The sequence below is a fragment of the Rhinolophus sinicus genome, linkage group LG01 (assembly GCF_036562045.2).
Source record: "Rhinolophus sinicus isolate RSC01 linkage group LG01, ASM3656204v1, whole genome shotgun sequence".
Lineage (NCBI taxonomy): Eukaryota > Metazoa > Chordata > Mammalia > Chiroptera > Rhinolophidae > Rhinolophus > Rhinolophus sinicus.
In genome coordinates, this window is record NC_133751.1 from 63,508,161 (window position 1) to 63,522,904 (window position 14,744).

At 38.9% G+C, this 14,744-nt stretch overlaps 1 protein-coding gene across 4 annotated transcripts in view; it reads left to right on the top strand.

The window, feature by feature from the left end:
• The first annotated feature begins 1,855 nt into the window (after positions 1 to 1,855).
• Positions 1,856 to 14,744, top strand: part of CD80 (CD80 molecule) — a 37,026-nt gene continuing 24,137 nt past the window's right edge. For 2 of the 4 annotated variants that reach the window (XR_002137200.2, XM_074331531.1), the window contains exons 1-3: positions 1,856 to 5,194; positions 5,414 to 5,720; positions 13,261 to 13,578. Coding sequence is in view for 1 of the 4 variants with exons in the window: in XM_074331531.1 (XP_074187632.1) it covers positions 5,633 to 5,720; positions 13,261 to 13,578 (406 nt within the window). In the remaining 3 variants the exon portion in view is untranslated. The remainder of the gene's footprint in view (positions 5,195 to 5,413; positions 5,721 to 13,260; positions 13,579 to 14,744) is intronic. The other 2 variants (XR_012496038.1, XR_012496039.1) reach the window with 1 other exon arrangement.

Genomic DNA, 14,744 nt, shown 5'->3' on the forward strand with positions numbered 1-14,744 from the left:
ATATATATATATATATATATATATATATGGTCACGGGATGTAAAGTCAATGGTATTAGAATAGTTATGTAGTAGGCTTGGTGGGGTCATCACTTTGTGAGGGGTGTAAATGTCTAATCATTATGTTGTTTTGTACACCTGAAACTAATGAAAAAAGTTCAGAAAACACTAATCAATACAAAAGCAAATATAAGATCATGTGAGTGATTTAATAAGCTATACCTGAAATCCTGCCTATGACCAAACACCACTCACTAGGACATGGATGACATGAAGAAGCATCAAGTGGTACAAAGTGATGGCGTATAGATGGGCACAATGGTCTCCAGATTCATCTGAGTGCTTTATTTGTCCTTCACTTAAAGAATGAGCGTGCAATTCAGACTCAGCAGCAACTAGATTACACCCTGATATTTGGAGTTTTTTGTCTGAACTGTTAGCATTTGAATTTTGTATTCATTCATTCACTCATTCATTCATTCTTTCAGAAAATATTTCTCAAGTGATTATACTGTGCCAGGAACTGTAGAGGCAATGAGGATACTGAGAGCTTATATTCCTCTTTGCCTTTACCACTTGATCGCCCACATACATAGAACTACTGGATTTTAAATGCAATTTTGGAGACCTAATGTTTAAAATGCAAGGCACAACAAAAAATTTATTACACAGCCTTAGCTAAGAAAGTTTTTCTATTTGTTGGAAAATGACAGAGAGAAATACTTTCTGCAATTTGGAGTCAATAGCTTTAGTTTAGTCATCTTCCCAAGAAAGAGGTGATAAAAGACCATCTTTCCTCATTTTTCTCATGTATATAAATGTTGCATTAATTATAATTTTTATCCACATGGAATTTTATTTTAAAATATTTCACTTATGCAACATTCAAATATTCCTTGCTTGTCTTGCTTTTCACTTTTTCCAGTTTAATTGTATGTGTACTTCAACATCTTTTTTTAAATCTAGTCTTAATCTGATTCTTATTTTAAATTGCATAGAAACCATAAAGATGAACCAGTTAGAAGTGAAGACTATAATAACTGAAATGAAGACTGCACTACAAGGAATCACCAGCAGAGAGATGAAGCAGAAGATTGAATCAGCGATTTGGAAGACAAGCTAGCATAAAACACCCAATCGGGAGAGTGAAAAGAAAAAATAATTTTTAAAAATGAGGATATTTTAAGAGATCTCTGGGACAACATCAAGCATAATATTTGCATCATAGGGGTACCAGAAGGAGAAGAGAGAAATCAAGGAATTGAGAACCTATTTGAAAATAATGACAGAAAACTTTTCTAACCTGGTGAAGGAAATAGGCACACAAGCCTAGAAAGAGCAGAAAGTACCAAAAAGATGAACCCAAACAGGCCCACACCAAGACACATTATAATTAAAATGGCAAATGTTAAAGACAGAGTCCTAAAAGCAGCAAGAAAAAGGCAGTTAGTTACCTACAAGAGAGCTCCCATATGATTGGTAGCTGATTTCTCAACAGAAACTTTGCTGGCAAGAAAGAATTGGCACAAAATATTCAAAGTGATGAAGAGTAAGGACCTACAACCAAGATTACTTTACCAAGCAAAGCTATCATTTAGAATTGAGGGACAAATAAAGAGCTTTCCAGACAAGAAAAGCTAAAGGAGTTCATTATCCCCAAACTAGTATTTCAAGAAATTCTTCCTCCCCCCCACTTCCTCTTAAAGAAGTCCCTTTAATTTTCTTCTTAAAGAAGTCCCTTTAAGAAGAAGTGTGTGTGGGGGGAGAACATAAATATGAATAACAAAATGGCAATAATACCTATCAATAATCACTTTAAATATAAATGGATTAAATGCTCCAATCAAAAGACATAGGGTGGCAGAATGGATAAGAAAACATGACCCATACATATACTGTCCACAAGAGACCCACTTCAGGTCAAAAAACACACACAGACTGAAAGTAAAGGGACAGAAAAAGATATTTCATGTGAATGGAAATTTTTTAAAAAGACTGGGATAGCAATGCTTATATCAGAGAAAATAGACGTTAAAACAAAGGCGATAATAAGAGACAAAGGGGAACATTACATAATGATAAAGCGATCAATCTATCAAGAGGATATAATCCTTATAAACACTTATGCACCCAACATAGGAATATGTAAATATATAAAGCAAATATTGACTGACTAAAAAGAAGAGATTGACAATAATACAATCATAGTAGGGGACTTTAACACCCCATTGACACCAATGGACAGATATTCCAGACAGAAAATTAACAAGGAAACAGTGGCCTTAAATAACACACTAACACAGATGGATTTATTTGATATTTTTAGAGCATTTCATCCAAAAGCAGCAGAGTATACATTCTTTAAGTGCTCATGGAACATTTTCCAAGATAGATCACATGTTATGCCACAAAACAAGTCTCAATAAATTTAAGAAGACTGAAATCATATCAAGTATCTTCTCTGACCATAATGGTATGAAACTAGAAGTAAATTACAAGAAAAAAACTGAAAAACACACAAACACATGGAGGCTGAATAACATGCTACTAAACAGTGAATGGGTTAAAAATGAGATCAAGGAAGAAATCAAAAGATACCTTGAGACAAATAAAAACAAAATGACCCAAAATCTATGGGACACAGCAAAAGCAGTCGTAAGAGTGAAATTCATAGCAATGCAGGCCAACCTAAAGAAACGAGAAAAATCTCAAATAAAAAATATAACCTTACACTTAAAGGAACTAGAAAAAGTTCAGCAAACAAAGCCCAAAGTGAGTAGAAGGAAGGGAATAATAAAAATCAGAGTAGAACTAAACTGAATAGAGTCTAAAAAAACAATACAAAAGATAAACAAAACTAAATGCTGGTTCTTTGAAAAGATAAACAAAATTGATAAACCATTAGCCAGACTCATCAAGAAAAAAGAGAGAGGACCCAAATAAAGAAAATCAGAAATGAAGGAGAAGTGACAACTGACACTACATAAATACAAAGGAGCATAAGAAAATATTATGAACAATTATATGCCAACAAATAGACAATCTGGAAGAAATGGATAAATTCCCAGAAACATACAAATTTCCAAGACCAAATCAAGAAAAAACAGAAAATCTGAACCAACTGATTACTACTAATGATATCGATACAGTAATCAAAAAACTCTCAATAAACAAAAGTCCTGGGCCAGGTGGCTTCACAGGTGAATTTTACCAAACATTCAAAGAAGAATTAACACCTATCCTTCTCAAACTATTCCAAAAAATTCAAGAGGAGGGAAGAAGTTGAAGAAGATACAAATAAATAGAAGCATATACTGTGCTCATGGATAGGAAGAATTAACATTGTTAAAATGTCCATAATACCCAAAGCAATCTGTAGATTAATGCAATCCCTAGCAAAATACCAATGGCATATTCCACAGAACTAGAACAAATAATCTTAAATTTTGTATGGAACCACAAAAGACCACTAATAGCCAAAGCAATCTTGAGAAACAAGAACAAAATTGGAGTTATCTCTCTGCCCGATATTAAACTATACTTCAAGGCTATAGTAATCAAAACAGCATGATACTGGCATAAAAACAGATACATATGAGTAAATCAATCTAACAGAATAGAGAACCCAGGAATAAACCCACGCCTATATGGTCATTTAATCTATGACTAAGGAGGCAAGAATATACAATTGGGTAGACATTCTCTTCAACAAATGGTGTTGGGAAAACTGGACAGATACATGTAGAAAAGTGAAACTGGACTACCTTCTTACACCATATACAAGAATAAACTCAAAATGAATTAAATGCTTAAATGTAAGACCTGAAACCATAAAACTCGTAAAAGAAAATATAGGCAGTAAACTCTCTGATATTGTCCTTAGTGATATTTTTGTATCTCTTTGGGCAAGGGGAATAAAAGAAAAACATGAATAAATGGGACTACATCTAACTAAAATGTTTTTGCACAGCAAGGGAAACTATCAACAAAACAAAAAGACAACTTCCTGAATGGGAGAAGGAATTTGCCAATGATGCATCTGATAAGGGACTAATATCCAAAATTTATAAAAACCTCATACAACTTAACACTAAAAAAACCAAACAATCCAATTGAAAAATTGGCAGTGGACCTGAATAGACATTTCTCCAAAGAAGACATACACATGGCCAACAGACATATGAAAAGATGCTCAACATCACTAATCACCAGAAAAATGCCAATTAAAACCACAGTGAGGTAGCACCTCACACCTGTCAGGTTGGCTACCATCAATAAATCAACAAGTGTTGGGAGGATGTACAGAAAAAGGAACCCTCATGAACTGTTGTTGGTGAAATTGCAAATTGGTGCAGCCACTGTGGAAAACGGCGTAGAGGTTCCTCAAAAGATTAAAAATTAAAAATTATGACACAGCAATTCTACTTCTGAGTATTTATCTGAAGAAATCGAAAACACTAATTCGAAAAGATATATGCACCCCTATGTTTATTGCAGCACTATTTACAATAGCGAAGATATGGAAGCAACCTAAGTGCCCATCAATAGACGATTGGATAAAGAGGAGATGGTACATATATACCATGCAATATTACTCAGCCCTGAAAAAATTGAAATCTTACCATTTACAACATTATGCTAAGTGAAATAAGTCACACTGAGAAAGACAAACACCAAATGATCTCACTTATATGTGGATAAACAACAAAATAAATGAACAAACAAAATGGAAACAGACTCATAGATACAGAGAACAAACTGATGGTTGCCAGAGGGGTGGGGGTTCGGGGAGCTGGGTGAAAAAGATGAAGGGATTAAGAAATACAAATTGGTAGTTACAAAATAGTCACGGGGATGTAAAGTATAGCATAGAAAATATAGTCATTAATGTTGCAACAACTATGTATAGTGCCATGGGACTACTAATCAGGGGAATCACTGCATAAATTATATAAATGTCTAACCACTATGCTGTACAACTGAAACGAATATAAAATGATACTGAATGATAACTTAACTGAAAAAAATTCAAAAAAAAAAAAAGAGGAAGTTGAAAGGGGAATGCCACCTCTGTGATATATTACGCGAGCAATTTGCCATTATTTTGGAGAAAGCCAGAAAGGAACATCTTAGAAGTGTGGCCTCCTACTTTGATTTTTAACACAAGAGAAGAAACAGTAATTGTTCTTCAGCAAGTAAGTACATTTACCATTATCTTAATATGGGATAGCTTGGTAGAACTAGTTACCAACAACTTGACTGCTTTTTAAACAAACTTATGATCAAGCCTACCTCCAAGACCTATACTAGCCCTCCAAGGGGCCCTCTCAGGGATTTTATTCCCACAGGAGGCTATGGCTTCTCAAGACAATTGGACAATCATCATCAGAGCTATTATTTTCTTTATTTTTCAGGTTGTTAAAGTAAATCCAGTATCTTTCATATTCAGGAGTTTGGAGACTTACGTACACCATCAGCTTCTCTTCGGTGTGTTTTGCAAACATAACGGGAAAACCCTCTGTGTGGGCAACTGAACTGTCTTCTGCCCCAGCCCGGTGCATGCTGGAAGGCGCGCAGGTCTCACGTGGTGTGAAAGTGTTTGCTTTCGTTTTCCATTGTGAGCAGCAGCCGCCATGGATCAAACACTAAAACCACCCCAGGGCTCATACCTCAAGTTCTTTCAGCTATTGGTGCTGGCTGGTCTTCTTCACTACTGTTCAGGTAAGCAAGATCCAGGAATTTGACTGAGTTTCAGGGTTTAGAGAAAGGAGATGGTTCTCTCAGTGCTGCCCCCTTTTGTCATCCTGCCAGCGGGAAGTGACCTTAGGAATATTTCCATCCATTTTATGGAGGAGAAAGCAGGTCCAAGAGATTAAAGAACCTGCCCTGGATAGCACAGCAAGTCAAGTTAGCTCCAGAATCCAGACCTTAATGGGAAGGTGGGACAGTGTTGTTTCAGAAATCCAGCTTAGAACTGTGGTCTCTTCCATGAACACTGGATGCTCGTTTACATTTTGTAATGTGCGAAGGGCGTTGGCCTAAGGCTCTGATTCCCAGACTAGATCTCTATGAGACATTACAGCTAAAGTGCTCTGCTTCTAAAATTAAGCATTGATGATCTTTCAAATTTGACAGGAGAAAAGAAAATGGGTGAGACATATAATCTTCTTAATGTTAGGTTTTTCTCTTAATAGTTATCTTTATGCTTTAGGCACTGGTGCCCTTGGCCAACACTGGCATCTGACATTTAGTGGAATCAGATTTAACACAAAATTACATTTTCAGTTATTTTTAACTTACTAAAACATAGGTATTTCATATGTGTTCTGACTTCCGGAGGCTTTTATTTCAGCTCAGGGGCTGGACTTAAGGGGCTATGAGGAAGGGTGGGGTCCATCCTGCCAATAGAATGGTTCTGACTATATTTTTAAAACCAAAACAAAAGATTTGCTTTCTGCTGAGCAGTATAGTATCGGTTTCTTTACAATAAAGAGAAGGCTTTGGCTCTAGCACAGTTTGCCAGTCTACAAAGAGCCAAATATTAAAGGCCCTTGTCTTAAGAGCTGCTTATTTACAAATGTCTGCACTGCAGGCATTGCCCAAAATATCTAAGGTGTAGGGAAGGAGGTAGAGAGAATGGAAGAGGAGTTGGGGCGCACAGATGACTTGACTATTTTGTATATCTTTGACAGTTATATTACATTTCTAACAGTTGTAATTTTCTTCTGGGAAGTTGGGGGCGCACTCTCAAACTTCTTCTGGTGAGTCTAAATGAGTTTAAAAATATTTAGAAGGAAATTAATACAGGCTTCCTGGAAGAGTGTGTGTGTGTGTGTGTGTGTGTGTGTGTGTGTGTATTAGAGAGAGACAGAGAGAGAGAGAGATAAAGAACCAAGGCTTTATGCCAGAAAATTAGTCATAGGCAAATGGAAGATGATATTTTGAGCTAAAGATATTTGGGAAAGCACTTTGTTCTATAGCTACATCTAGATTTTATTGTTGCTGGACTAAGTCACAAATGAACCCATGAGCTTATGTCTGAATTGTGCACTGGGTGGCCCTTAAAAACTGAGCCTGGGATTCCTGCCCTCAAAAAGCTTTGAATATGTTAGTTGGAGAAGGCAAAACTAATTCACAAGCAAGTGAAGAGCAGTGAAGTACCTGTAAGAGTCCAAGACCTGGGAAGGCGGACTAGGGTTGGCTGGGGCAGCTGGATAGGCTTTATGGTAGAGGATGGGTGATGGCAAGAGAATCCTGGGTGGGACAACAGTGTGGACAAAGGCACAAAGGTAAGGATGAATCTGGCACAAGTGTTCATTCTTTTGTTTAATCATTTATTAATTCAACAAACATTGAGCATCTCCTATGTACAAGACACTTTTTTTGGTCCTGGGGACAAGTTGTGAGCAAAATTGACATGGCTTTGCCTTCATGGAGTTTATGGTTGTTAGGAAGAAGATAAAAATTAATCAAGTAATCACACAATTGAATGTATGACCAACAAACATTGTCTTTTCCTGCCAGAGGGGAAAGTGGTGAGAGTGAACTGGGAAAAGGTGAAAGGAGCAGCATGTGAGAGAAACCAGGGAGCAAGGAAGTGAAGATGGGGGAGGAGGCAAGGACCAGACTCCATAAAGGCTTAAAAACCACAGGCAGGAATCTGCATATTATTTGGAGGGAACTGAGAAGCCATGGAAGGGTTTTAAACAGGGGAATGACATGACCTATACCAGTGCTGGTCACACTTTAATTTTACATACAAGTTACGTGGGGCCTCATTAAAATCCAGTCTCTAGCGCAGGGGCCTAAGTATGGAAGCCAGTCCCAGTGGGAATTTCCAAATTGCCCAGAAGATTTTTGGTTCCTCTTTTCAGTCTCATTCTTCCTCAGCATGAAGGGGACCTCACAAAGTGTGTCACTGATGTTCAGAGACACCTACGCTTCTCCTCTGATAGCTGGACAAAAATTCCTTCAGAATCATCACTGAAATGAACTCACTCTGGTGACATCAGCATCATGGCAGAGTGAGAAGATCCCTTCATTTCTCACCTTAAATGTACAAGTCAGACAATTAAAACTCAACAAAGGATCCCCTGCTCAACACAAAGTCACTTGAGAGATCCACGCATCTGACAGTGGGTGTATTGGAATGAATAGGAAAGGTGGGGTGGGGGAAAGACAGGAACAGTGGCTGAAGACGCAGTTCAGCATCCCTCCCCCCCACACACACACAGCTCCAGCGAGCCTTGTAATGGTGGAAAAGTCGGTCTGCAGCCCTCATACTGCAGCCTGGCTAATACGAAGGGCAGAGGCAGTGGCCCTCCCTGTGAGGGCAGCTCTGTTTCCCCATCCTCACCACAGTAGAGTCCAGTAGAGGTGGATGGGATGCTTAAACAGCACAGTAGTGTGAGCAGCCATTGACAGGAAGGCAGAGCTGCAAATCATGAGCTTGTCTCCCTTGCCTCACCCATAACCACAGAGCCCAGCAGAGGTAGTGGAGAGTGCTCCAACAACACAGTGGAGCCAGGCCGTTAGTAACAAGGAGGCAGCACTGGGTACTTGAAAAACTGGTTCTCTACTACCCACCATAATCCCCCACCTGGTGGTGGTACCCTGTAACTGAGATGAGCTGGTCACAGAGGGGGACACCAGCACTCCAGTGGGCAAGTGGCATTTTCCTCAACCTAAGTGATGCCAAGGGTAAGAGAACAAAAACTTACATTATAACACCATCTACTGGAAAAGAAAAGAAAGTAACCTACCTATCAACCTACTGAACTGTTAAGAGCAAAACAGTATCTAAACAAGAAAAGCATTCACTTTCTCAGAAGCACAGGTAGAGAAACAATCCACCGAGTACCATGAACAACCAAGATAATATGGGCTCATAGAAAGAAAATGAAAGTCTCCAGAAACCAAACTCAAAGTCATAGAAGACTCAATTTAAATGACAGAGAATTTAAGATTGCAGTTATAAAGAAATTCAATGAAATATAAGAAATCTCAGAAAGGTTGTTCAGTGAACTCAGTGACAAAATTAATGAACAAAAGGAGCACTTTACCAAAATTTGAAATTGAAACTATAAAAAAGAACCAAACAGAAATATTGAGCTGAAGAACTCAATAAATGAGAAGAGGAAAGCATCACAGAGCATCAGAAATAGAGCATATAGATGGAAGAGAGACTTACTGAGCTCGAAGACAGAAATGTAGAAATGTTCCAGAAGGAGAAGAAAGAGGACAAAGAGCTACCATATGATCCAGCAATCTCTCTTCTGGGAATCTACCCTAAAAATTTGAAAACACTTATTTGTAAAGATATGCGTACCTCTATGTTCATTGCAGCATTATTTACAATAGCTAAGACATGGAAACAACCTAAGTGCTCATCAACAGATGACTGGATATATACAATGGAAATATTGCCATTTGCAACAACATGAATGAATTTTGAGATTATTATGCTAAGTGAAATAAGTCAGATGGAAAAGGACAAGAATCCTATTTCATTCATATGTGGGATATAAAAAAAAAAAAAAACCCACAAATGAACAAACAACAGAAATACAGACAACAGAATGGCAGTTACCAGAGGGGAAGAGAGATCGGGGGAGGATGAAGAGGGTAAAGGGGGTCAAATATATAGTGACAGAAGGAGACTAGACTTTGGGTGGTGAGTACACAATAGAGTGTACAGCTGTGGTATTATAAAGTTGTCCACCTGAAATTTATATAATGTTATTAACCAATGTTACCTCAATAAATTTAATTTTAAAAAGTTAACTCACTTTCAGTTAAGATTTCTCTTTTGCCACATCAAAATCCATTAGAAATATTGGGGTTTTTTTTGGTTGGAACAAACAGATCATAGGGAAAGACCCTATTATCTAGAAACCTGAATGAGTGAGCTGCTTTCTGTCATGATGTCTGTCTGGTGCGTAACAAGACCAGAGTCCTCTGTATCTAACATAACACCTGAGTGAGATGAAAGGGACCAGAGGGTAGGAGCTGGAGGGAGAGAAGGGGGAGAGAGAGAGAGAGAGAGAGAGAGAAGGAAACTCTTACAGAAGCTCTGCTATGTACTAGGGACTTTTCCATTTATATCATTTAATTGAGTTTGATTTTACAATGATCCTGAGAGGTAGGCATCATACTCTTTCTACAGATAAGGAAACAGATTAATCAGCAAATGGCTGAGCTGGGTCTAAAACTCAAGGCAGTTGGAATCCATAATATGCGCTCTTTCTAAAAGAGAGTTCTGGTTATTTAGTTATTATATGTTCCCCTCAAGTATATCTTTTCATTTCTTTCCCCTTTTCACTTATAGCCCCTAAATCTGGGATTGGCAATATTCCGCACAATTGCCTAAAAAGGTGCCTTAGATCATTCTGAGTTACCTCACACTGCTACAAAAATACCCACCATCACAAAACTCTCTTCCTAAATGCTGTGGTGGGGCCATAGGCAGTCTGATGGAGGCCTGAAGAAGGAAGGGTTGGTGGGATGGATGGTGCTAGTGCCCCATGATCCTGCTGTCCAAGAAGAGAGAGGGCCTGGAAATGAAACCCCTAGACACGGGCCTCCCCCAGGGACTCTGTGTGGGTCCAGGGGCTATTGGGTGGGGAAGGCACAGCATGGTAGCATTGACATGGGGAGCCGTTGTGAAAAAGCTTAGGGCTCTTTTTAAATTTTTTTTAAAGTTTTTTTTTTAAGTTTTTTTTTTTAAATTCAGGTTTATTGGGGTGTGAATGGTTAGTAAAATTACATAGGTTTCAGGTGTACAATTCTGTATTAAATAATCTATATATCACATTGTGTGTTCACCACCCAGAGGGATTCTGCTTTTAGGTGAAGCACAGCACAGGAAAAGTGACCATGACTTCTGAATGAAAAATCAGAAAATATAGTCTGACAAGGGATTTTGGTGCAACTGATCAGTGCTCAGGAGATAACAAAAAGATGGAGTTTAGATGCTGAAATGTTGGTATTTCTAGTATATGCTGATGGAAAAATGCGCAGAATGTTTTAAATGGGTGCCCTTCAGGAAAACTAGGTTGTAGGGCAACTGTTGTGTGGATTGCAGACGACTAAGAGGGATAAAGAGAGGACACAGATCTGTTTAGGGTAGCTGAAAAGGGAAGACATGGTCCAGAAGCATAACAGAGGCCTTATCTGAGGGGGATGAGGGGGGTCATTTCAGTCTAAAGTCATGGGGTCAATCCAGCCTGGAAGGAAAAGGACTGTTTCTCAAAGCAAAAGAGCTCAGTGATGGGGCTTGGCTGGGGTGCGGGCAGTGTTGTTCTCTTACCCTAGAACTGGGGCCTAACATTGGGGAAATCAGTAAATAAGAAGAGTGGCCTGTAAAGCTTGGGCTAGAAAGTATAAAACTGGGGCAGTTTCCTTTCCACAGCCTGGTTTCCTCATCTGTAGAATAAGACAATCTGTAAAAATGAATGATCATGAAAATCCCTTCAAGAGCTCACATTTCTTAACTGTGACTTCCATACTCCCGTGGGGTTGAGTACATGTCTAACCCACAGCTGGAGCGCATATGTGAGGTCTCCTAAAGTCCTTCTTGTAGGACTCATGGACCTTCCCCCTCATTGTCTGTAAAGAGATGAATGGATAAAGAAAATATCATACACACACACACACACACACACACGGTGCCAAAAAAAATGTATATACATTTTAAGGAAGGAAAACTGTATTAAAATTGTAATACTCAATATATACGAATAACAAAAGGTGAATACAAGTCACATTTGACTTCTGCAATTACAAGAGGTGCTCAAAGTGGTCACCATCAGCGTCCAGACACTTCTGATTTGGGTAAACTACTGCTTGAGCAACGGTGACCAAAGTGTCCACTTGTATACATTTTTTTGACATCCCCAGTATATAGGTGTGTGTGTGTGTGTGTGTGTGTGTATGTATATACACACACACACACATATATACATACACATATATGTATGTATATATATATATATGTATTATATATGTATATACACACGCACACAATAGACTATTATTCATTATCATCATCATTCCTTAAATAGGAAGGAAATTCTGAGACATGCTAAAACATAGATGAAACTTGGGGATGATAATGCTAAGTGAAATAAGCCAGTCACCAAAAAACAAATACTGCATGATTCCACTTATATGCAGTATCTAAAGTAGTCAAATGCATAGAAACAGAACATTGAGTGGTGGTTACCAGGGTAGAACAAGGGGAGTTGTTTAATATGCACAGAGTTCCAGATTTGCAAGATGAAGAAGTTCTGGAGATCTGTTTCACGAATGCGAATATACTTAACATGTCTGAACTGTACACTTAAAAATAATTAAGGTGGGGGAAATGGCCGGTGGCTCAGGCGGTTAGAGCTCCATGCTCCTAACTCTGAAGGCTGCCGGTTCGATTCCCACATGGGCCAGTGGGCTCTCAACCACAAGGTTGCCAGTTTGATTCCTCGACTCCCACAAGGGATGGTGGGCAGCGCCCCCTGCAACTAAAATTGAACACGGCACCTTGAGCTGAGCTGCCTCCCAGATGGCTCAGTTGGTCGGAATGCGTCCTCTCAACCACAAGGTTGCCGGTTCAACTCCCGCAAGGGATGGTGGGCTGTGCCCCCTGCAACTAGCAATGGCAACTGGACCTGGAGCTGAGCTGCGCCCTCCACAACTAAGACTGCAAGGACAACAACTTGACTTGGAAAAAACTCCTGGAAGTACACACTGTTCACCAATAAAGTCCTGTTCCCCTTTCCCAATAAAATCTTAAAAAAAAAAAAGTTAAGGTGGTAAATTTTATGTTATTTTTTTTTAACCACAATTTTCTTCCCCACTTCTTCCACCCCACCCCCCACCCCCACTCCCACTCTGGTTCATTCAAGCGGCCGTTATTTCTAGTCAGCTGCCATCAGCACATGGCAGCTCAGCTCCAAGGAGAGCTGTTGTTCACAATCTTAGCTGTAGAGGGCACAAGTCACTGGCCCATGTGGGAATCAAACCAGCGACCTTAGCATTAGGAGCACAGCGCTCCAACCACCTGAGCCACCCAGCTGGCCCAACCACATTTTTTAAATGAAGGCAAAAGAAAGCACTGGAGATCAAAACCATCAAAACCAAACTGAATTTTCTGATTATGCTTAGTCACTAGATACAGTGCTCTGAGTTCTGTCAGCTCCCAATTCCTACTTGTGCAGGAATCTATATTTAATAAACATAAACTCTTGTTCTGTCTGACTCTCCTTAGGCACTACCAAGGTGACCAAGTCAGTGAAAGATGTAGCCGTACTGTCCTGTGGTTACAACATTTCAACCGGTGAACTGATGAAAGCTCGCATCTACTGGCAAAAACATACTGAAATGGTGCTGGCTGTCATATCTGGAAAGGTGAAAGTGTGGCCCAAGTATGAGAACCGCACCTTCACTGACATCTCTAATAACCTTTCCATTGTGATCCTGGCTCTGCGCCTGTCGGACAGTGGCGAATACACCTGTGTCGTTCAGAAGAATAAAACAGGGTCTTACAAAAAGGAGCACCTGAGTTCCGTGATGTTGTCAGTTAGAGGTGGGTGGAATTTTCTGACTTACTATAAGCCTGCAGATTCTGATGCCCTTAAAAATATACTCCTGTTGATTTAAGTGAAAATTTTTCTGAAGAGGGATGTATCTCATTTTATTTCTTAGGGTTAAGTGAATCTCTAATTTTACAATAAGCCCTAATTGATTTCTCACGATGTCCTGGAACCATCTAGTAGTGTGCATTTCTTGCAATCTAAGTTTATGACAATCATCCTGGGGCACTACAATGACCTGAAGTGTCTTCTGAAGCATTAGGGAACATCTTTGATTTGATGTAGCTATACTAGTAACTGCCCTTGATCCAGTAATAGTGTATTCTTGCGAAAATATATTGAAAGGTATGAGAACAATGCAGACATAAACATTTTTCAAATACTGGGGGTGCCAAAAAAATGTATACAAGTGGACACTTTGGTCAACGTTGCTCAAGCAGTAGTTCGCTGTAATCAGAAGTGTCTGGACGCTGATGGTAACCACTTGGAGCACCTCTTGTGATTGCAGAAGTTAAGCATGACTTGTATTCATCTTGTGTTATTGGTATATATTGAGTATTACAATTTTAATACAGTTTTCCTTTCTTAAAATGTGTATTCATTTTTTTGGCACCCTTTGTAGTATTTGAATGTCTATTATTATGGCTATTATACTATTATATGTATTGTATATTTGAAGTTTCATCCAACAATCATTCCTATAAAGTTAGATGTTACAGAACTAAATGCATAATTTATGTCTGCCACAGGAAAAAAAATTAGTTCATGAATCAAAGCCCAATTTATACATCTATTGTGAAGGGCAAGCATTTCTTGTGTAGAAAGGAACTTTGACTTACTCACAGGTGATAGTACTAGAAGATACTGATGTAGCCTGAACCCTTATTGAGAAATTACAGCACTGGGCCAGTCCCTCACACTTGAAGTTCAAAAACATTTCTTTTCCCCCTGGGTACTTGAGCCTTTAATGGAAACCAAACCTCTTAATAAAAGATAATACTGTAATAACTATGTATGGTGCTAAATGAGTACTAGACTCATCGAGGGGATCACTTCATATGAAGCAGGAAATGAAACAATTTCTCAGTTGGCTAGGCTGACCAACTGCCCCGTGTTTCCCAGGACTGAAGGGTTTCCTTAGACACAATGTTTTCAGTGC